Here is a 24,906-nt window from a genome sequence, read left to right as displayed (position 1 = left end):
ATGAATGAAATAAAAGCTGAAATTAATAATTCTCTCTACTATTTCACATTCTTAAAATAAAGTGGTGGTCCTAACTGACCTAAGACAGTTTTTTGCAATTCCTGACATTTAATCCTAGTAAAAATTCCCTGAGTTAAATTGTATTTGGCTGAGGTGTATGTGAACTACAGTCAGTTATTAATTATATTGCACAAGTGTCCAAGAAGCTGGACATCATTACATCTGCAGCTGAGAAGTTTTTTGTAAAAAAATAAGTAACCTTGGCCTAGAGAGATACGCATGGTTATCAAAACGTCATGTCAGGGTAAGTCTATACAAAATATAGCCCTTATTTTAAGTGTTTTAAAATTCCCTATGGAAAAATGAATTGTGGAAAAACGATTGTTTGACCTCTAGGTTTTATGAGTATGATTACTCATACATACTGTGGTACTCCACTTGCAATATGTGGAACCAGCAGTGCGCTGTAGTATTTTCAAGGGGGGGATATTTCGCTGCTACACGCGATGTTTGTTGTTTTCCTTGAATCAGTCCGAAGTTGCAATGTCGTAAACACCTATGAACCAAAATTTAAGCGATAAGAAAAACGTTTTATACTAGTCAATTATAACATATAACAGCTATAACATTTTTCTGTCTGCCCGAAGTTCTGTAAAACATGCTGTCAAATCTGTGACGTATGGAAATTTGCGGAACACCACAAGATAACATTGAGGAAGTAGCTAGCTAGATTGCTAGCTAATCGGACAGCTGTGTAAGAATAACGTTAGATAGCTGTTTATGTAGCTGCTGTTTAATAATCGATTTAATTCGTTTTTAATCATGGACCAAGCAGTCAGCGTCAATGCAGACCCAGATATGCCATCTGACAGTGAAGGTAAATCGTGTGTCACACTTATGATTTGTTTCACCGATCAGACAGATCACACTGCTGTGTGGATGGCTAGCTAGTAGGCTATTTCACTATTTATATTTTATTTGGTTATTTTATTAACACCATGTCTCTCTACTGTCTGCAGGTCGTAGCTCGCGCTGGAGAAATTGGACTGGTTTTTGGTGAGTTTAGTTTTGGGATGTTCTACTGTGGTGAATGTGATGTGAAATCAGAAACGAGCCTAGCTACCAGTGTTTCATTTCTTTAAATGTAACGTTATTTGAATCAAACCTATTTACCTAGCCACAGTGAACACGGTTACATGCACACAATCTTGCGATTACTGTGGATAGTCAGGTTAATACAATAGTTTGTTTAAATTGTGTTTACATGCTTCGACACGTGAAATCAGGCTGCTGATGGGACTTTTGATAAATGCAGAAAGTCGCCAATCATGAAACATTCTACCACAGTGACCATGTTGTTTTTGCGTAGACTATTTGATTCGGATTTCGGACACACTGTATGAAGTTTGTATGTAAAAACAATTTATAAGATGCATATATATGTTTTTCCTAACTCACTTCACTCGCTCAAATGCACCAGTGTATCGCCGATTAAACTGTTAATATGTGCTAATAATTCGAAAGATTGCTCATAAAACCAAGTGTTTTAATCGGCGTATGTTTACGTCGATTATGACCTTACGTCGATATAGATAAACAGAGTAAGGTGTTTACATGACGACTTCCATACTCGCCGGCCTTACGCCATAATCAGTTGAATATTGAATAATTGGTGCGCATGTTAAGTACTCGATGGAATAGGGCAGGCAAGCTGCAGGGCCTTCAGAAAGTATTCACACCCCTTGACTTTTTCCCCATTTTGTTCTTACAGCCTGAATTTAAAAGGGATTCATTTGAGATTTGTTGTCACTGGCGTACACACAACACCCCATAATTGTATTTTATTTAACCTTTATTTAACTAGGCAAGTCAGTTAATTAAGAACAAATTCTTATTTACAATGCCGGCCAAACCCTCCCCTAATCCGGACGACACTGGGCCAATTGTGCGCCGCCCTATGGGACTCCCGATCACGGCCGGTTGTGGTACAGCCTGGGATCGAACCAGGGTCGGTCGTGAAACCTCTGCGCCACTCATGAGCACCTCCAAAGTGCTATGTTTTCCAACATTTTTTTTAACAAATGTAATTAAAAATGAAAAGCTGAATTGTATTGAGTCAATACGTACGTATTCAACCTATTTGTTATGGCAAGCCTAAATCATTTCAGGAGTAAACATTTGCTTAACAAGTCGCATAATAAGTTGCATGGACTCACTGTGTGCAATAATAGTGTTTAACTTTTTTTTTTTTTATGACTACCTCATCTCTGTACCTGACACATACAGATAATTGTAAGATCCCTCAGTTGAGCAGTGAATTTCAAACACAGATTCAACTACGAAGACCAGGGAGGTTTTCCAATGCCTTTCAAGGAAGGGCACCTATTCTTGGATGGGTAAAAAAAAAAAAAAAGCATCCATTCAATATGTTGAAGTTATTAATTACACTTTGGATGGTGGATCAATACATCCAGTCATTACAACGATACAGGCATCCTTCCTAACTCATTTGCCGGAGAGGAAGGAACCCGCTCAGGGGTTTCACCATGAGGCCAATGGTAACTTAAAAGCAGTTAGTTTAATGGCTGTGATTGGAGACAACTGAGGATGGATCAACAACATTGTAGTTACTCCACAATACTAACCTAATTGACAGAGTAAAAATAAGGAAGCCTGTAAAGAATACAAATGTTCCAAATCATGCATTCTGTTTGCAACAAGGCACTAAAGTAATACTGCAAAAAATGTGTCAAAGCAAATCACTTTTTGTTAATAAAACAAAGTTATGTTTGGGGCAAATCCAATACATATTTTTCAAGCATAGTGGTGGCTGCATCATGTTATGGGTACGCTTGTAATCATTAAGGACTGGGCAGTTTTTCAGGAAAATCTATGGCAAGACCTGAAAATGGTTGTCTAACAATGATCAACAACCAATTTGACAGAGCTTAAAGAATTTTGGAAAACAAAATGGGCAAATGTTGCACAATCCAGATTTGAAAACTCTTAGAGACTTACCCGGGAAATAAAAAAGTATTTTGACACTCCTTCAAATTAGTGGATTTGGCTATTTCAGCCACACCCGTGGGTGACAGATGTATAAAATAGAGCACACAACCAACCATGCAATCTCCATAGACAAACATTTGCAGTATAATGGCTTTACTGAAGAGCTCAGTGACTTTCAACATGGCACCGTCATAGGATTCCACCTTTCCAACAAGTCAGTTTGTCAAATTTCTGTCTTGCTAGAGCTACCCCGGTCAACTGTAAGTGCTGTTATTGTGAATTGGAAACATCTAGGAGCAACAACGGCTAAGCTGCGAAGTGGTAGGCCACACAAGCTCACAGAACGGAACCGCCAAGTGCTGAGGCGCATAGCTCCTCGGTGGCAACACTCACTACCGAGTTCCAACCTGCCTCTGGAAGCAACATCAGCACAATAACCGTTCGTCGGGAGCTTCATGAAATAGGTTTCCATGGACGAGCTGCCTCACACCAGCCTAAGATCACCTTGCGCAATGCCAAGCATCAGCTGGAGTGGTGTAAAGCTCACCGCCATTGGACTCTGGAGTGATGAATCACACTTGACCATCTGGCAGTCCGACGGACAACTCTGGGTTTGGCGGATGCCTAGAGAACGCTACCTGCCCCATTGCATAGTGCACACTGTAAAGTTTGGTGGAGGAGGAATAATGGTTTGGGGCTATTTTTCATGGTTTGGGTTAGGCCCCTTAGTTCCAGTGGAGGGAAATCTTAACATCGCAGCATGCATTCTATGCTTCCAACTTTGTGACAACAGTTTCAGCATGACAATGCCTCCGTGCGCAAAGTGAGGTCCCATAGGGAAATGGTTTGTCGATCGGTGCGGAAGATCTTGTCTGGCCTGCACAGTCTTGACTCCAACCCCATCGAATACCTTTGGGATGAATTGCTGCGACTGCGAGCCAGGCCTATTCACCCAACATCAGTGCCCGACCTCACTAATGCTCTTGTGGATGAATGGATTCAAGTGCCCGCAGCTCCATATTAATGCCCATGATTTTGGAATGAGATGTTCGACGAGCAGGTGTCCATATACTTTTGGTTAAGTAGTTTATATCAGTGTCCCCCCCGCTTTGACATGACAGAATACTTTGTGTATATTGTTGACAAAAAGGACAATTAAATACATTTTAATCCCACTTTGTAACACAACAAAATGTGGAAAAAGTCCAGGGGTGTGAATACTTTCTGAAGGCACTATATGTTGTAAAGACTGACTAAACCCCTCCTTGTAGATTCTGTCTGGCCCCAGCAATAAGTATGTATGTAGCCACAGCAGCCATTATGGAATTCTAAAATGGCTGCTGTGGCTTCTGCTAGCTAGCATGAGGACAAAAACTAGCAGTCGTTCCTTCTACTCGGTGTAGCAGTTGGGACAATTCGAAGTACAACGCAATTGTCATACCTAGATTGAGGTACGTTTTCCAAGCCATATCTTGCACTGGCTTCGGGGTGTCTTAATCTACATAGGAAGGCTGGCTACATCTTATCCTCAGTTTGCTCTACAACATCATTGCGTAGCCTCAGTGAACTTGCTATCATTCATTGGCCCACTGATACTTCTCATCATCTCTGCATGCCCCCCCCCCCCCCCCCCCCCCCCCTGCACTGAATGTTCTGAAATGCAGGCAATAGAAATTAATGATTTGAAATTCAACATTGTGTCTCCCACCTTTCCTCCTGACCCTTGTCTTCAGGTTGCTGGGGTTGTGCAATAACTTTGCGTACGTGGTGATGCTGAGTGCAGCCCATGACATCTTAAAACAACAAGGGTCTCACAACTCCACATCGCCTGTAAGAATGGGTTGTAGAATGCTGTATCACCATAGCATTTGTATCTGTTGTTAGTATCAAAGTACTATATTGGCAATATTCTTTCATTCTCTCTCCTTGTCCTCCTTCTTCAGACCCCATCCACAGTTGCCTTGGACGTTGAAGGTGGAAAAAGAAGTCGTTACGACTGCAGCCCTGTTTCTACCGCGGTAAATAGAGATGCACTGCAGCTGTGAAAGTGTGTGTGATCAAATGTTAATTTATTCAGCAGATGTTATTGCGGGTGTAGCGAAATTCTTGTGTTCCTAGCTCCAATAGTGCAGAAATATTTTACGATTCACAACAATACACACAAATCTAAAGTAAAAGAATGGAGTTAAGAAATACATAAATATTAGGTCGAGCAATGTCGGAGTGGCATTGACTAAAATACAGTGTATATACATATGAAATGAGTAAAGCAGTATGTAAACATTTATTAAAGTGACCAGCCTGATCCTGCCTGGTTAACATGTGTGTGACCTCTCTGTCCCCCTCTCCAAGGCTGTTTTGTTGGCTGATATTCTTCCCACTCTCATGATCAAGTTTTCTGCTCCATTCTTCGTCCACAATCTCCCTTATGGGTAAGAGAAGGACAGATGGTGCTTTCCCAGTTGTCTTTGAATACTTTTTCTTACAGTAAAGGAACATTGTAATAAGATGTTGTCAATGGCTGTATCTTAGCTTTTGCTAATCATAACATAATACAGAAACAATATTATCCTACATTACCAGTTTGTTTGAGTTTGCAAAGGTTTGCCAATTTGAGTGCACATGTCAATTTGGAGGTTGTGTTTTTGTCCACAGTTTCCGAGTGTTGGTATGCGTTGCAACAGCGATTGCAAGCTTCCTTGTGGTGTCCTTATCTTCTACCATGTGGATAAGCGTTTTGGGTAATGTGTGTGTGTGTGTGTAGGCCTATGTTTGTGAATGGGGATGGAAACATTTGAGATATGATCATTGATCACTATTTTAATTCCTAGAACATGGCAGCTCTGACATTTCCCCTGAAACCAGACACTATCTCGCTGATATGGTAACCATGGGGACACATCTATCAGCCAGTCAGCAGTTCTGTTAATAGCTGATTTAGGTGATTAATTAAGCATTTTTATTTAACTAGGCAAGTCAGTTAAGAACAAATTCTTATTTACAATGACAGCCTAAATCAAATACAATTTTATTGGTCACATACACATGGTTAGCAGATGTTCATGCGAGTGTAGAGAAATGCTTGTGCTTCTAGTTCTGACCATGCAGTAGAATCTAACAAGTAATCTAACAATTTCACAACAACTACCTTATACATACAAGTGTAAAGTAATTCATAAGAATATGTACATATAAATATATGGATGAGCGATGGCCGAACAGCATAGGCAAGATGCAGTAGATGGTATAGAGTACAGTATATACATATGAGCTGAGTAATTCAGGGTATGAAAACATTGTTTAAAATGACTAGTGATACATTTATTACATCCAATTTTTTGTATTATTTAAGTGGCTAGAGATTTAAGTCAGTAGCCACTCATTGTTAGTGATGGCTGTTTAACATTCTGATGGCCTTGTGATGGAAGCTGTTTTTCAGTCTTTCGGTCCCCGCTTTGATGCACCTGTACTGACCTCGCCTTCTGATGATAGCGGGGTGAACAGGCAGTGGCTCGGGTGGTTGTTGTCCTTGATGATCTTGTTCGTCTTCCTGTGACATCGGGTGGTGTAGGTGTCTTGGAGGGCAGGTAGTTTGCTCCCGGTGATGCGTTGTGCAGACCTCACTACCCGCTGTTGCGCCTTCTTCACTACGCTGTCTGTGTGGGTGTACCATTTCAGTTTGTCCATGATGTGTTCCCCCCTGTAACTTAAAACGTTCCACTTTCTCCGCTACTGTCCCGTCAATGTTTGTAGGGGGGTGATCCCTCTGCTGTTTCCTGAAGTCCACGATCATCTCCTTTGTTTTGTTGAGTGTGAGGTTATTTTCCTGACACCACACTCCGAGGGCCCTCACCTCCTCCCCGTAGGCAGTCGTGTCATGGTTGGTAAACAAGAATACCACTGTAGTGTCGTCTGCAAACTTGATGATTAAGTTTGAGGCGTGCATGGCCACGCAGTCATGGGTGAACAGGGAGTACAGGAGAGGGCTGAAAACGCACCCTTGTTGGGCCCCAGTGTTGAGGATCAGCGGGGTGGAGATGTTGTTTCCTACCCTTACCACCTAGGAGCGGCCAGTCAAAGTCCAGGACCCAGTTGCACAGGGCGGAGTCGAGTCCCAGGGTCTCGAGCTTAACGACAAGTTTGGAGGGTACTATGGTGTTAAATGCTGAGCTGTAGTCGATGAACAGCATTCTTACATAGGTATTCCTCTTGTCCAAATGGGTTTGGGCAGTGTGATTACGATTGCGTCGTCTGTGGACCTATTGGGGCGGTAAGCAAATTGGAGTGGGTCTAGGATGTCAGGTAGGGTGGAGGTGATATGATCCTTGACCAGTCTCTCAAAGCACCTCATGATGACAGAAGTGAGTGCTACGGGGCGATAGTCTTTTAGCTCAGTTACCTTAGCTTTCTTGGGAACAGGAACAATGGTGGCCCTCTTGAAGCATGTGGGAACAGCATACTGGGATAGGGAGAGATTGAATATGTCCGTAAACACACCAGCCAGCTGGTCTGCGCATGCTCTGAGGACTTGCCTAGGGATGCCGTCTTGGCCGGCAGCCTTGCGAGTGTTAACACGTTTAAATGTTTTACTTACATTGGCTGAGGTGAAGGAGAGTCCACAGATTTTGGTAGCGGGCCGTGTCGGTGGCACTGTATTGTTCTCAAAGCGAGCAAAGAAGTTGTTTAGTTTGTCTGGGAACAAGACATTGGGGTCTGTGACGGGGCTGGTTTTCTTTTTGTAGTCCGTGATTGACTGTAGACCCTGCCACATTCCTCTAGTGTCTGAGCCGTTGAATTGCGACTCTACTTTGTCTCTACTTACGCTTAGCTTGTTTGATTGCCTTGCGGAGGGAATAGCTACACTGTTTGTATTCGGTCATGTTTCCAGTCACCTTGCCCTGATTTAAAAGCAGTGGTTCCTGGGAACAGTGGGTTAACTGCCTTGTTCAGTGGCAGAACGACACATTTTTTTGCTTGTCAGCTCAGGGTATCAATCCAGCAACCTTTCAGTCATGTGTATATTAACCTCTCTGCGCACGGAACCCGCTAGCGGGCTGAAATTCCACAACATACGGTGATCGTTACATAAATAGTCATATTAAACATTCATGAAAATACAAGTGTCTCACATGTATCGAAAGCCTAGAATCTTGATAATCCAACTGCGTTGTCAGATTTAAAAAAGGATTTACTGCGAAAGAATACGATGCAATTATCTGAGCATAGAGCCCCATAAAAACATTTTTTAAAACCAGCACAGGCGTAACATAATCACAAACTGCATTAAAATAAATAGTTTACCTTTGACGATCTTCGTCTGTTTGCAATTCCAATGCTCATTGTTACACAATGAATGATCTTTTGTTTGATAACATTTTGTGAACCGTGTCGTGAATTCCGTCTCATTCCATTTTCGACGACAAATTCCAGGTAAATAACCCACAAAGAACGTGACTTTTCCAGTCATGTTTGGTTTCACTGCAATCAACTGGTTTGTTTGTAACACAATCAAACGTGATGGGCCATTTCGCGGGACGTATTGACTGAAAGAAACTGATTTGAAGACAACAAGTCATGACATCATTGTGCACCAATGATTTGCCTGCTGTTTCGTTGATTGACTGTCTTTTAACCCAATGACCACTGATCGTCTTGAAATCTAGCTGGGTAGATAGCCAATGAGCTGAGCTAAACAGCAATATGCCATGTTTATGTGTTGCAAGACCAACCCATGTAGTAAGCTCCAGCTTAACGAGAGTCTTTCGCTATTGAAGTTTCATACCGGAAGGAGCTACGCATATTACGCACTGCATTGTTTGGTAAACGCGCAGATTCAGCTGTTTATATATCAATCATTATGGCGACTAAGTCAGGGAAAGCTAAATCTAAGTCTAGATATACAGATGTACACACAATTTTAGAATAAATTGATTGGGAAAGTGAGACAGAGATTGTTGTAGGATGCTTCATTTAGCGATTGTGGAGGGATATTTTTTGAACGGGAGAGGACATCGTTTTGGACTGGTAAGTTCTTATCATGCTAATACCCTTGTTTGAAATTAATAATATAAAATATTATTTGTGATATGAAATTGAAATTGAAATTTTAGAAGCAATATATAAACATGTAATGTCATGAAATGTGAGATGCGTGTGTCTGCCGCCCCACCCCAACCCACATGAAATAGCCTATTTGAGGCTGTTGAGGAGAGGGCAGGACCACATCAATGGCAAAAGTGAAATGGAGACGGTAGATACAACTGGTCTGTTGTAATATAATGAAGACAGTAGATCTAGCTGGCCTGTCATAATATAATAGAGACAGTAGATCTAGCTGAAATGTCATAATATAAAAGAGAGAGTAGATCTAGCAGGTAATAATAATATATTCAACCTTCTATATATATCTGTTTATTATACCTGATGATACAGGGCTCATACAGTGGGGCAAAAAAGTATTTAGTCAGCCACCAATTGTGCAAGTTCTACCACTTAAAAAGATGAGAGAGGCCTGTAATTTTCATCATAGGTACACTTCAACTATGACAGACGAAATGAGGGAAAAAAAATCTAGAAAATCACATTGTAGGATTTTTAATTAATTTATTTGCAAATTATGTTGGAAAATAAGTATTTGGTCAATAACAAAAGTTTATCTCAATACTTTGATATATACCCTTTGTTGGCAATGACAGGTGTGTCAACTTTTGACTGGTTGTGTGTGTGTGTAGTGCCTTTGGTAAGTATTCAGACCCCTTGACTTTTTTCCCCTTGACTTTTGTTACGTTACAGCCTTATTCTAAAATGTATTAAATACATTTTTTAAAATCCTCAGCAATCTACAGACAACACCCCATAATGACAAAGCGAAAAGAGGTTTTTACATTTTAGCACATTTATTTCAACTTAAAAACGGATACCTTATCTACATAAGTATTCAGACCCTCCCTATGAGACAAGAAATTGAGTTCAGGTGCATCCTGTTTCTGTTGATCATCTTTGATATATTTCTAGGATTTGATTGGAGTCCACCTGTGGTAAATTCAATTGATTGGACATGATTTGGAAAGGCGCACACACCTCTCTATATAAGGTTCCACAGTTGACAGTGTATGTCAGAGCAAAAACCTAGCCTTGAGGTTAAAGGAATTGTTCGTAGAGCGCTGAAACAGTATTGTGTCAACGCAAAGATCTGGGGAAGGGTACCATAAAATGTCTGCAGCATTGAAGGTCCCCAAGAACACAGTGTCTTCCATCATTCAAAAATGGACGAAGTTTAGAACCACCAAGAATCTTCCTAGCGCTGTCTGCCCGGCCAAACTGAGTAATCTGGAGAGAAGGGCCTTGGTCAGGGAGGTGACCAAGAACCCGATGGTCACTCAGACAGAGAGCTAGAGTTCGTCTGTGGAGATGGGAGAACCTTCCAGAAGGACAACCATCTCTGCAGCACTCCCAATCAGGTGTTAATGGTGGAGTGGCCAGACGGATGCCACTCCTTTAGTAAAAGGCACATGGCTACCCGCTTGGAGTTTTTCAAAAAAGCATCTAAAGACTCTCACACCATGAGAAACAAGATTCTCGGGTCTGATGAAACCAAAATTGAACCATTTGGCCTGAATGCCAAGCATCACGTCTGGATGAAACCTGGCACCATCCCTACGTTGAAGCGTGATAGTGACAGAATCATGCTGTGGGGATGTTTTTCAGCGGCAGGGGTTGGGAGTCTTGTCAGGATTGAGGGTAAGATTAACTGAAAAAAAATACAGAGAGATCCTTGATGAAAACCTGTTCCAGAGCTCTCAGGACCTCAGACTGGGGAGAAGGTTCACCTTCCAACAGGAGAACAACCCTAAGCACACAGCTAAGACAACACAGGAGTGGCCTCAGGACAAGAGGCCATTCAAAGAGTACATTCTTTGTCTCATCAGACCACAGAATCCTTTCCTTTATGATCTGAGTCTTTCATGTCTTTTTGCAAACTCCAGGTGTGCAGGTGCTTCTACACCTGCATTGCTTGCTGTTTGGGGTTTTAGGCTGGGTTTCTGTACAGCACTTTGAGATATCAGCTGATGTACGAAGGGCTATATAAATAAATTTGATTTGATTTGCTGTCGTGCCTTTTTCTAAGTTGTGGCTTCTGTCTGGCCACTCTCTTATAAAAGCCCAGATTGGTGAAGTGCTCTAGAGACCGAATGTCCTTCTGGCAGGTTCTCCTATTTATGACAAGGAACTCTGTAGTTCTGTCAGAGTGGTCATTGGGTTCTTGGTCACCTCCCTGACCAAGGTCCTTCTTGCCTGGTTGCTCAGTTTGGTCAGACGGCCACCTCTAGGCAGAGTGGGTGGTTCCATATTTTTTCAGTTTCGCAATGATGGAGACCACTGTGCTCTTGGAAACTTTCAACACTCTAGAAATAGTTGTATACCCTTCCCCAGATGTATGCCTCATCACAAATCTCGACGATCTATGAACAGTTCCTTGGACTTCATGGTATAGTTTCTGCTCTGACATGAGCTTGTCAACTGTGGGACCTTTTTATATAGTTTTTTTATTTTGTAAATCATGTCCAAACAACTGAGTTGGCCACAGGTGGACTCCAATCAAGTTGTTGTGACATATCAAGGATGTTCAAGTGAAATTGGATGCACCAGAGCTCAATTTGGAGTGTCATAGCAAAGGGGTGTGAATACTTATGTAAATTAGATGTATCTGTATTTCATTTTCAATATATTTGCAAAAATGTCAAAACATATTTTCACTTTGGCATTATGAGGTAGATGGGTGAGAAACATTTTGAATTCCGGCTGTAACATAACAAAAATGTGGTATAAGTCGAGGGGTTTGAATACTTTCTGAAGGCGCTGTAGTTTTAACCATGTTTTGAATCTTAACCTTATTTATTTACAATGATATATTTTACCAACAATGGAGTAAAACAGACTTACATTTTGGGTTTTGATGGGTTAGGACAGTTGAACTAAGCTCATGAAGCATTTATAAGTATTCTTCAAGAATCCATGGCTATATACTGTATATAGTTTAAAAATAATGTACCAATCCCAGATAGACCCTTTCAACTCACAAGAAAGGCAGAACTTACAGTGACTTCAGAAATTATTCACACCCCTTTTCCATGTTGTTGCATTACAGCCTGAATTTAAAATGTATTGAATTGAGAATTTGTCACTGGCCTACAAACAATACCCTATAATGTCAAAGTGGAATTATGTTCATTACAAATTAGAAGCTGAAATGTCATGAGTCAATAAGTATTCAACCCATTTGTTATGGCAAGTTCAGGAGTAAACATTTGCTTAACAAGTTACATGGGCTCACTCTATGTGCAATAATAGTGTTTAACATGATTTTTTAATGACTACCTCGTCTCTGTACCCCACACATACAGATAATTGTAAGATCCCTCAGTCAAGCAGTGAATTACAACCACAAAGACCAGGGAGATTTTCCAATGCCTCGCAAAGAAGGGGACCTTCTGAATATCCCTTTGAGCATGGTGATGTTATTCATTACACTTTGGATGGTGTATCAATACACCCAGTCACTACAAACATAGGAAGAATGTCTATCTCAGTTGCCAGAGAAGAAGGAAACAGCTCAGGGATTTCACCATTAGGCCAATTGTGACTTTTTTTTAAACAGTTAAAGCGTTTAATGGCTGACATAGTGGAAAACCGAGAATGGATCAACAACATTGTAGTTATTCCACAATACTAACCTAATTGACAGAGTGAAAAGAAGGAAGCCTTCTTTGGAACTTTGGATGGTGTATCAATACACCCAGTCACTACTAAAAACATGTTTTCAGTTTGTCATTATGGGGTATTACTTATTTTATTTAATCCATTTTGAATTCAGGCTGTAACAACAGAATGTGGAATAATTCAAGGGAAATTAATACTTTCATAAGGCACTGTATTACAATTGTTTCACCCTTACTCGATATACTGTGAGACGGTATTTTAACCATTTTTGAAACCCTATTATTATGTGTATCGTATTAGAGTACATATTTGCATCCATATTAAAGTACTGTGTATCTTTTAGGTGTGATCTTTGCCAGTGTGAGCGCTGGACTGGGAGAGCTCTCCTTCCTCTCTCTCACTGTCTTCTTTAGCAGGTAGACTATCTCCCTGATTTACTAACAGTTCTGTAAGTTGTTTACTTTGCAGCTCTTTTTTTTTACATAAAAGGTATTCTCACTCAAACCCCTCTCAATCGTTTTTTTCCGACACTCTCACCCCGTGTCTCTTTCTGTCCGCCATCTTAGAGATGTGTTGGGGGGCTGGGGCTCGGGCACCGGTGGAGCAGGTGTGGCCGGGGCTCTGCTGTACTCTGGTCTCACGCAGGCTGGCCTCTCACCCAGGAACACGCTGCTCATCATGCTGGTCGTCCCTGTAGCCATGGTGATCAGGTCAGTCCCAGGGGTGAAAGTAAGGTAGTTGGGTACACAATAATTCAAGCAAATGTAAATGAAACTTTAGGCTTTTATGCCATTATTTATCATTACCGTACGTCAGAGGCATGAAACATTTGCGAATGGTGGTATAACCTACGCTCAAAACTGCAATGTGGTTCAACGAGAACACTAACATTTTGCCAAGGCAGAGATGAGTGGCTGAGACGCGCGAGGACAGCAGTGGGTGCATCAATTCTCCAAATGTCATTACATTTTTTTGGCGTTTTGTGTAACCGATGTCTCTTTCCATTCACCAGTTTGGAGGCTGGAAATATGTTGTGAGTGGATGAGCGTGTGTCGGTAGTCTAGTAAAGGAGCCCTTTTAAGTGATAGTTTGACAAGCGCATGCACACACAGGAGGTCCCATACCGGGAAGAAATGAGTTCTATACTGAACAAAAATATAAACGCAACATGTAAAGTGTTGGTCCTATGTTTCATGAGCTGAAATTAAAGATCCCAGACATTTTCCATACGCACAAAAAGCTTTTTTCTCTAAAAGGTTGTGCACAATTTGCCAGTACGTCCAACCAGCCTCACAACCGCCGACAATGTGTAACCATGCCAGCCATTGCCCAGGACCTCCACATCCGGCTTTTTCACCTGCGGGATCTTCTGATTCTGAGACTAGCCACCCGGGCAGCTGATGAATCTGAGGAGTATTTATGTCTGTAATAAAGCCATTTTGTGGGGAAAAACACGTTCTGATTGGGTGGGCCTTGCTTCCATGTGGGTGGCCCTCCCAGGCCCACCTATGGCTTCACCCCTGCCCAGTCATGTGAAATCCATAGATTAGGGCCTTATGAATTTATTTCAATTGACTGATTTCCTTATATGGACAATAACTCAGTAAAATTGTTGAAATTGCATGTTGCGTTTATATTTTTGTTCGGTATGCTTTCACCCCTGATCGGTCCCATAAACAATGTGGATGTGATAAGTTAATGTGTTGTTAGGTGAGTGGGAAAGGATTACTCTCCTTTTCTGTCAGTTTATCTGAACCCTTCACCCCCTTTTTGTCTCTTCCTTTTCCCCCACTTTCCCCTCAGCTATTTTTTCCTGCTAGTCTTCCCCCCATCCTTCCCACAGTGGAAGTGCAGGGAGGTGGAGTCTGTGAGGGGCAGAGACTCACAGAGCAGGCAGCCCCTATTGGATGACACTGATGAAGAGGAGGAGCGGGAGAAAGGTGCTGAAGGTGTGTTTATCATGTCAGCATGTGGTAAGGTAAAGAATTTTGAGGAAAGTGATGTGTGGTAATATGGATGTTTAACACAATATATTTTTAAGTAATGAAATATTACATTTTAATTGTAAAATATTTTGTAGGACATTGATTAACCAAACAGCCCATCTTCACTTCCTTCCTTCTGAATATAATAGAAGACAAGGTCACTGGACCACTGACATGTATTGAGAAACTACACATCACTAAAGTGAGTTTGAAGTCACTTTAGAAAAGTGGACTTGGTCTGTACCATTTTCAGATTAAAAAGTTATATACGCTCTCAAAGTTGGCCCAGACCAGGGTAAGCCAGGCCAAAATCTCATAAATATCATTTTTTCCCAGTCGATATAAACTCAATTCCCCAATGTGATAGACACAGAACAGTTTTACTTTAATTTCATTTTCACATGTGCTAAATAATCAGTTTAACCCTGGCCTAGTAAGTTTTACTCAGTCTTGATGTGCTCCATATGTTATTGCCAATCTGCTAATATCAATTCTACCGCCTCCCCTCAGGGTCTGCTGAGGTTTGTGGTTCCGTTAGGAGTTGTCTACTTCGCGGAGTACTTCATCAACCAGGGCCTGGTGAGTAAGGCCTCTGTCGCCCCTTGGCAGTTTATAGTGTCACTGCAATTAGTTGATATTCTCACCATCACTTCCATTCTCATTGTATAGTATGGATGACCCCCAACTTCTTGTTACAGTTTGAACTCATTTCCTAATTTTTCAACTTTCTTTACAGTTGGAACTCCTATATTTCCCAAACTTCTATCTCTCCCATGCAGAGCAGTATCGCTGGTCAGTACCATTCAGAATATATACAGTTGAAGTTGGAAGTTTACATGCGCTTAGGTTGGAGTCATTAAAACTCATTTTTCAACCACTCCACAAATTTCTTGTTACAAACTATAGTTTTGGCAAGTCGGTTAGGACATCTACTTTGTGCAGGACACAAGTAATTTTTCCAACAATTGTTTACATACAGATTATTTCACTTAGTCACTGTATCACATTTCCAGTTGACTGTGCCTTTAAACAGCTCGGAAAATTCCAGAAAATGTCATCATTTGAGTCAGTTGGAGGTGTACATGTGGATGTATTTCAAGGCCTACCTTCAAACTCAGTGCCTCTTTGCTTGACATCATGGGAAAATCAAAAGAAATCAGCCAAGACCTCAGAAGAAATTGCCCACAAGTCTACAAGTCTGGTTCATCCTTGGAAGCAATTTCCAAACGCCTGAAGGGAACACGTTCATCTGTACAAGCAATAGTACGCAAGTATGAACACCATGGGACCACACAGCCGTCATACCGCTCAGGAAGGAGACGCGTTCTGTCTCCTAGAGATGAACGTACTTTGGTGCGAAAAGTGCAAATAAATCCCAGAACAACAGCAAAGGACCTTGTTAAGATGCTGGAGGAAACGGGTACAAAAGTATCTATATCCACAGTAAAACGAGTCCTATATCGACATAACCTGAAAGGCCGCTCAGCAAGGAATAAAAAAGCCAGACTACGGTTTGCAACTGCTCATGGGGACGAAGATTGTACTTTTTGGGGAAATGTCCTCTGGTCTGATGAAACAAAAATATAACTGTTTGGCCATAATGACCATCGATATGTTTGGAGGAGAAAGGGGGAGGCTTGCAAGCAAAATAACACCATCCCAACCGTGAAGCACGGGGGTGGCAGCATCATGTTGTGGGGGTGCTTTGCTTCTGGAGGGACTGGTGCACTTCACAAAAAAATGTTCCTCTGTCATGATGACATCTATATGGATATTTCGAAGCAACATTTCAAGACATCATTCAGGAAGTTAAAGCTTGGATGCAAATGGATCTTCCAAATGGACAATGACCCCAAGCATACTTCCAAAGTTTTGGCAAAATGGCTTAACCTTTCTAGGGCAGGCTAGCGGAACCCCCTCGACAACATTCTGCTGAAAAGGCAGTGTGCAAAATTCAAAAATATTTTTTTGAAATATGTAACTTTCACACATTAACAAGTCCAATACAACAAATCAAAGAAGCTTCTTGTTAATCTACCCATCGTGTCTGATTTCAAAAAGGCTTTACAGCGAAAGCACAACATATGATTGTTAGTGCATAGCCAAGTAAAAAAAAACAGCCATTTTTCCAGCCAAAGATAGGAGTCACAAAAAGCAGAAATATAGATAAAATTAATCACTAACCTTTGATCTTCATCATAGGACATCATGTTACACAATACATATATGTTTTGTTCAATAATGTGCATATTTATATCCAAAAATCTCAGTTTACATTGGCGCGTTACGTGAAGTAATGTTTTGATTCCAAAACATTCAGTGATTTTGCAGAAGTACTCAATAAACATTGATAAAAGATAGTGTTACTCACAGAATTAAAGATAGACATATCCTTAATGCAACCGCTGTGTCAGATTTTTTTTAAACTTTATGGAAAAAGCATAATCTGAGTACGGCGCTCAGTGCCCAATCCAGCCAAAGAAATATCCGCCATGTTGGAGTCAACAGAAGTTAGAAATAACATTATAAATATTCACTTACCTTTGATGATCTTCATCAGAAGGCACTCCCAGGAATCCCAGTTCAACAATAAATGACTGATTTGTTCCATGAAGTCCATTATTTATGTCCAAATAGAGACTTGTTGTTAGCATATTCAACCCAGTAATCCATCTTCATGAGGCACGAGCACTACGTCCAGACAAAAACTTGAAAGGTTACGTTACAGGTCGTATGAAACATGTCAAACGAAGTATAGAATCAATCTTTAGGATGTTTTTAACATAAATCTTTATTAATGTTCCAACTGGAGAATACCTTTGTCTGTAGAAAAGCAATGGAACGCGAGGTAACTCTCACATGAACGCGAAGTCACAAGCCCATGGCACTCTGCCACACACCTGGCTCATTCCCCTCTCATTCAGCCCCCCTTCACAGTAGAAGCCTCAAACAAGGTTCTAAAGACTGTTGATATCTAGTGGAAGCCTTAGGAAGTGCAAAATGACCCCACAGACACTGTATATTGGAAAAACTACAAACCTCAGATTTCCCACTTCCTGGTTGGATTTTTCCCAGGTTTTTGCCTGCCATAGGAGTTCTACTCAAACAGTTTTAGAAACTTCAGAGTGTTTTCTATCCAATACTAATAATAATATGCATATATTAACATCTGGGACAGAGTAGGAGGCAGTTCACTCTGGGCACGCTATTCATCCAAAAGTGAAAATGCCCCCTATCCCAAAAATGTTAAGGACAACAAAGTGGAGGTATTGGAGTGGCCATCACAAATCCCTGACCTCAACCCTATAGAAAATTTGTGGGCAGAACTGAAGAACCGTGTGCGAGCAAGGAGACCTACAAACCTGACTCAGTTACACCAGCTCTGTCAGGAGGAATGGGCCAACATTCACCCAACTTATTGTGGGAAGCTTATGGAAGGCTACCCAAAACATTTGACCCAAGTTAAACAATTTAAAGGCAATACTGCCAAATACTAATTGAGTATATATAAACTTCTGACTCACTGGGAATGTGATGAAAGAAATAAAAGTTGAAATAAATCACTGTACTATTATTCTGACATTTCACATTCTTAAAATAAAGTGGTGATCCTAACTGACCTAAAACAGGGAATTTTTACTAGGATTAAATGTCAGGAATTATGAAAATCTGAGTTAAAATGTATTTGGCTAAGGTGAATGTAAACTTCTCTGATTAAGTGGTGTAAAGCTATTAACTCACATTCTTTGTGTGTGTGTGTGTGTGTGTTTGTGTTCAGGTACCAGACACTGTACCAGGTGGGGGTGTTGGTCTCGCGATCCTCTCTCTGCTGTGTGAAGTTCAGGAGAATCTGGGCTCTCTCTCTGCTTCAGGTGAGTGAACAATAGATGAGATACAGTACCTGTCAGAAGTTTGGACACCTACTCATTCCAGGGTTTTTCTTTTCTTTTTACTATTTTCTACATTGTAGAATTATAGTGAAGAGATCAAAACTATGAAATAACACATGGAATCATGTAGTAAACAAAAGTGTTACACATATATAGATTTATATTTGAGAATCTTCTAAGTAGCCACCTTGATGACAGCTTTGCACACTCGTAGCATTCTCTGAACTAGCTTCACCTGGAATGATTTTCCAACAGTCTTGAAGTAGTTCCCACATATACTGAGCACTTGTTGGCTGCTTTTCCTTCACTCTGAGGTCCAACTCATCCCAAACCATCTCAATTGGGTTGAGGTCGGGTGATTGTGGAGGCCAGATCATCTGATGCAGCACTCCATCACTCTCCTTCTTGGTCAAATAGCCCTTGAAAAATGACAGTCCCAAACCAGATGGAATGGCGTATCGCTGCAGAATGCCGTTTTAGCCATGCTGGTTAAGTGTGCCTTGAATTCTAAATAAATCAGTGTCACCAGCAAGCGGTGATGAAATTGTCGGTCATTACATTTTATCAGCCGGTAACTGTTATGCAAATTACTGCCTGTCTCACGGTAATATTCCTTTTAAATAACAAAACGTTTAGCATCTTTGGGCTTCCACGCATAGCCTACAAGCCACTCTGATGCAGATCTTTGGAACATCTGCATTTTAAAAAGTCTAATAAATCCATTTAATATAGCCTACACCATCACAATAAATTAATTATTTTAAGTAGATCTAAAGAACCATTATATGAAGAAAATGTAGCCTATACCGAAGAACAGAACAGCATATTTTGAGTTGTCCTCATGTTAGGCCCTGATCTGGCTCTGCCATATGGCTGTGGGCTACACTAATTATTTTTACAGGATTTTCTTAGAATTCCGTGGCATTATTTGATAGGAAGAAGAATATAATAGAAAGGATATTGACTTCAGAGGGTGTGCCCACAAAATGGCTATTCTGTGTTGTGGTTAACAAAGTGATCATTTGAAACAGGTCCTTCTATATGCTGAATATGTAGTTATGTATGCAACTTTAGTTGAGTGACTAATGATGATTTGAAAAGAGTTGGATGAAAGGCATGCGCTCTGCTGTTTCTTGCTCAGGTTGCACACACTTCATCAGTCTCTCATCCACAATTTGACAAGTACTTGATAATATTCTCAACTATCTGACTATTCTCAATGTAATCTGGTGTTTACATATTTGTGCATTTTTTTTATTTTTAGAATGGCCCACACAAAAAAAAATCAGTAGCCTGCACTCAAATAGAAAGAACGTTACGTGCGATTACATTTTTTATATGCCAGGTAGGCTACACTGGTCATAAAGAGGATTAATGTGCTTAATTTTAAGAATTGAGCAATAAATATAGCATCACAAGAAAGCTGGGATCCTCTTTTAAATGGTGGCCAGTCAAAACTCTGTTCACACGCCATAGCGCAATGACTGGGCTTATAAGAACACGGTTCACCAAGTTCTGTTGGCTATGGGCTCTCCAACCCTGTTCCAGGGGTCCTAGGCTTATAGGCTACTTTTTGAGTAATTTGGCCATGATACAAACCTTATCAAAACGTATAGGCTTATGAGCTGAAAAAGTTTTAAAATAATGCATGCGCTGTTTTTCTTTAGACTGCACACACTGGGCATCATTCACAAGTGATAATATTCTCACCCATTAGACTATTCTCAATTTAATGTTGTCTTTACATACTAAATAATATACTGAACAAAAATAAACACAAAATGAAACAATTTCAAAGATTTACAGTTCAGTTCATGTAAGGAAATCCGTCAATTGATATGAGTTCACATGACTGAGAATACAGATACCTTTAAAAAAAAAGAGGCTGGATCAGAAAGCCAGTCAGTATCTGGTGTGACCACCATTTGCCTCATGCAGCGTGACACATCTACTTTGCATAGAGTCAATCAGGCTGTTGATTGTGGCCTGTGGAATGATGTCCAACTCCTCGTCAATGGCAGTGCAAAGTTGTTTGATATTGGCGGGGACTGGAACACGCTGTCGTACACGTCAATCCAGAGCATCCCAAACATGCTCTACGGGTAACATGTCTGACTATGCAGGCCACGGAAGAACTGGGATATTTTCAGCTTACAGTAATTGTGTACAGATCCTTGCGGCATGGAGCCGTGCACGACAATGGGCCTCGGGATCTCGTCACGGTATCTCTGCATTCAAATTGCCATCGATAAAATGCAATTGTATTTGTTGTCCGTAGCTTATGCCTCCCCATACCATAACCCCACCATGGGGCACTCTGTTCACAACGTTGATATCAGTAAACCGCTCGCCCACACGATGCCATACACATGGACTGCGGTTGTGAGGTCGGTTGGACGTATTGCCAAATTCTCTAAAACAATGGAGGTGGCTTATGGTACAGAAATTAACATTTAAATTATTTGACAACCGCTCTGGTGAACATTCCTGCAGTCATCATGCCAATTACATTCTCCCTAAAAATTTGAGACATGTGGCAACTGGCTCTAACCAGAATAGAAAGAGTGGGAGGCCCCGGTGCCCAACTGATCAAGAGGACAAGTACATTTAGTGTCTAGTTTGAGAAAGAAGCCTCACAAGTCCTGAACTGGCAGCTTCATTAAATAGTACCCGCAAAACACCAGTCTCAACGTCAACAGTGAAAAGGCGACTCCGGGATGCTGGCCTTCTAGGCCATTTTTATTTGGTACTATGCCTTAAATGTATTCACACCCCTTCGATTTTTCTACATTTTTATTGTGTTACAGCCTGAATTTAAAATGGATTCAATTGAGATTGTCACTGGCCTACACACAATACCCCATAATGTAAAAATTGAATTATGTTTAGAAATTTTTACAAATTAATTAAAAGCTGAAATGTCTTGAGTTAAGTATTCAACCCATTTGGAAGCATAGATAAGTTCAGAAGTAAACATTTGCTGAACAAGTCACACAAGTTGTATGGACTCACTCTGTGTACAATAAGTGTTTAACGACTACCTCATCTCTGTACCCCACACATACAGACAATTGTAAGATCCCTCAGTCAAGCAGTGAATTTCAAACAGATTTAACCACAAAGGTTTTCCAATGTCAAGGCAGCAGCTAATGGGGATCCATAATAAATACAAATTATGTTCTAACTTCTAAAAGTAACTGTATCCACTGGCAAATTGGGAGAGAGTGAGGTGATTGCCGTGTAAGATCCAACATAATATTTTGCGGCAGTGTTGCCTGTCAGCATTAATCAACTCTGATTGAGAGATTCAAGGAGCTATCATCGTTAAGTAACATAGATGCAAAGCATTGAATTTACATTCATGCACTTCTAAATTAAATTTGTATCTTTGCCAAGAAGCATTTAACTGCAGGGTACACCCACATATGGAGGAGTGTGCTTACCTGATTTTAGGAGTTGGGGTCAATTTAATCGTAAAACGATTCCTCAGTGTTAAATACAGTGTGTGAACAGACAATGTATAAATTGATGGTTCAGATTACGGGATGCCAAAGTCATGTTTTTCAATGTTCTGTTCCAGTTAAAGAGTTGTTCCGATTTCAATTTGATCTGTGGACCATTTTTTTATGACTAGCTCAGAATGAGCTTTCCAAAAGTGCTCTATATTATAGAGATCAGTCCTTTTCAGGAGCCCAGATCATTTATTTCTAAATCCCAGCATTGGATGGTTCGGTAGTTGGGTTTCCCAGGGGACTCCATAGGCCAGCAAAGCTGAACTAAATTGTAAATATAGAAAAAAGATTTGCCTGGTATGTATCTGTCTTTCAATTCTTGGAATGTTCACAAACCATTACTATCCATGACATCAGCAAGGGTATGGATTTCACATTTGGACCATTGGGAGGGATGCAAAAGGCTACCCTCCAGATCACAAGGCATTATTGTGAAATATTGGAGTATAGGCATGTCATTTTGAATCCCAGTTATATCGATTTTCAATTTGACACCATATAGACATTGTGTGATCAATAATAGGACCAAAGCGTAGTTTACATTTGTTTAAGGGTTATATCAGTGAAGACCACCTCTTCCAGGGCAATAGGAGACACACCATATTTCACTCTATACTCCGCAACGGGGCAGAAGATTCATGTCTAAACCAATTTATGATGGAACGAAATGCTAGTGCCTGGAAATACAATTTAAAGTTCGGTACGGATAGTCCTCCTACGTCTTTCCCTCTTAAAGTTTTTTTCATTTGATCCGGGCTCGCTTATCCTGCCATATATATTTAAAAACTGCATTATGATTTTATCCAAATAGCCAGAAGGGGAAGCATTGAACTCAGCCATGGAAATATATTCATTTGGACAGATATGCCATTTAAAGCTACTGAGATATTAGTCAGTCTCATCTCACTGTCAGAGCAGCTCACAGATTACTGCACCTGTACATAGCCCACCTATAATTTAGCCCAAACAACTACCTCTTTCCCAACTGTATTTAATTAATTCATTTATTTATTTTGCTCCTTTGCATTCCATAATTTTTATTTCTACTTTGCACATTCTTCCACTGCAAATCTACCATTCCAGTGTTTTACTTGCTATATTGTATTTACTTTGCCACCATGGCCTTTTTTTGCCTTTACCTCCCTTATCTCACCTCATTTGCTCACATCGTATATAGACTTGCTTATACTGTATTATTGACTGTATGTTTGTTTTACTCCATGTGTAACTTTGTGTCGTTGTATGTGTCGAACTGCTTTGCTTTATCTTGGCCAGGTCGCAGTTGTAAATGAGAACTTGTTCTCAACTTGCCTACCTGGTTAAATAAAGGTGAAATAAAAAAATTAAGTGTTTGATTAGATTTTTGGAATGCATTTGCATTGAAATAGAGGGACAATAGTGCTGAGTACCAGGTCATTAGCGACTGGCTGTTAGCAAGTTTGGTAGGCTACAAATGACCATCGGCACCATCAGAGTGCAGTTTTGGAGAAGCATAGTTACCGTGACTCAACTGTCATGTGGAATTTGACTGCGGTCATGACTCGTGATTGCAGGTGTGGTGGTAATACGGTCAGCGTAACAGACCTAGTGGTGGAGCTATAACTTTCTCTGATCTTTCTCTCTCTCCACCTGGCTTTATATTTTCTTCTTCCTCCCCTCTATCTCCCCCACCATCCCCACCACTACCTTTTGTACCCTTGTTCATAAAGCGTCTCAGTGTAGGCGTGTTGATCTAGGATCGGGTCCCCCCTGTCCATGTCATTTTATCGTCCTAGATCAGCACTCCTACTCTAAGATGCTTTGTGAATACGGGCCCTGGTCCCTCAGTGTGTGAACGCGGTGTTGCTCTGTCTCCCTCAGTGTGTGAACGCAGTGTTGCTCTGTCTCCCTCAGTGTGTGAACGCAGTGTTGCTGTTATTGTCGGTGTACTACCAGTTCCTGCCCAGTGCATGGCTGGTGTTTGTGATAGTCCTCTACGAGGGGTTGCTGGGAGGAGCTGCATACGTCAACACATTCTACTTCATCAGCAAGGAGGTCAGTCACCAGGGTGTGTGTGTGTGTGTGTTTGTTTGTTTGTCAGCCTGCATATAAGGTTGTGTTTATGTCAATATATAACATTAGCTGGAGGGTCAGCCATCGGACATGTTTGTGTGTGTTTGCGTGCCACACCCCTTACCTTTCCCCTCTCTCCCTGCAGACTGGAGACAGACAGAGGGAGTTTGCCATGGTGGCCGCCAGTGTAGGAGACAGTCTGGGCATCGCCATCTCCGGCCTCATAGCTTTCCCAGTCCACAGATACTTCTGCTCACTATGAGAGATAGTAGAGGGAGAAAGACTGGTGGGAAGTGCAAAAGAGGTAGTATCATGTTTTGAAGTGCTTGATATTTCCTTGGAGGTCTGAAGAAGAGACTCTCTGCAGCTGGGGTGGATGGAAATTGCTGATAATTATTGTTATGCTTAAATTAGAGGTTAGCCAACTAACTTTAATATTTCTGCCAACACCAAGGACATTTGTCAATGTGCCTTTGATAATTATCAGGATTGTATGTTTTAATATATTTATCTTTTCACTACATTCCAATGTCTAGTATCCTGCTAATATTTTTTTTTAATTTAACCACTAACTTTTTCTTTGCTGCTATTGTTGAGTTACTGTTATAAAATTGTGAATGCTCTAACTTAGCTCTACTTACAGTGTTTACATGTGGTGGGCTTGTATGATCAATGTTCAACTTTTGAAAAATGACCTGAGATTCTACAAGTGATTAAAAAAAAAAAAAAGATTTTGAA

General features: G+C 40.8%; 1 protein-coding gene across 1 annotated transcript; it reads left to right on the top strand.

Moving 5' to 3' along the window:
• The first annotated feature begins 477 nt into the window (after positions 1–477).
• LOC139420973 (CLN3 lysosomal/endosomal transmembrane protein, battenin) lies at positions 478–24,906 on the top strand. Its single transcript, XM_071171418.1, has 15 exons — positions 478–877; positions 1,020–1,056; positions 4,743–4,839; positions 4,953–5,027; positions 5,362–5,441; positions 5,665–5,750; positions 13,073–13,145; positions 13,296–13,439; positions 14,533–14,678; positions 14,864–14,916; positions 15,225–15,293; positions 15,451–15,506; positions 18,493–18,586; positions 24,010–24,150; positions 24,314–24,906. Exons 1-15 carry the CDS (start codon positions 823–825, stop codon positions 24,428–24,430), a joined length of 1,323 nt encoding a protein of 440 aa, XP_071027519.1. The 5' UTR covers positions 478–822; the 3' UTR covers positions 24,431–24,906.

This window comes from Oncorhynchus clarkii, chromosome 12 (assembly GCF_045791955.1).
Source record: "Oncorhynchus clarkii lewisi isolate Uvic-CL-2024 chromosome 12, UVic_Ocla_1.0, whole genome shotgun sequence".
Taxonomy (NCBI): domain Eukaryota; kingdom Metazoa; phylum Chordata; class Actinopteri; order Salmoniformes; family Salmonidae; genus Oncorhynchus; species Oncorhynchus clarkii.
The sequence above is the reverse complement of the archived record's forward strand: the minus strand, read 5'-3'. Positions and strand labels throughout refer to the sequence as shown.

Coding starts and splice junctions, on each gene's coding strand:
- LOC139420973 (XM_071171418.1), top strand. CDS start 823: ATGGACCAAGCAGTCAGCGTCAATGCAGACCCAGATATGCCATCTGAC. Junction 13,440..14,532: donor CCTGTAGCCATGGTGATCAG/GTCAGTCCCAGG, acceptor CTTTCCCCTCAG/CTATTTTTTCCTGCTAGTCT. Junction 14,917..15,224: donor AGAAACTACACATCACTAAA/GTGAGTTTGAAG, acceptor GCCTCCCCTCAG/GGTCTGCTGAGGTTTGTGGT.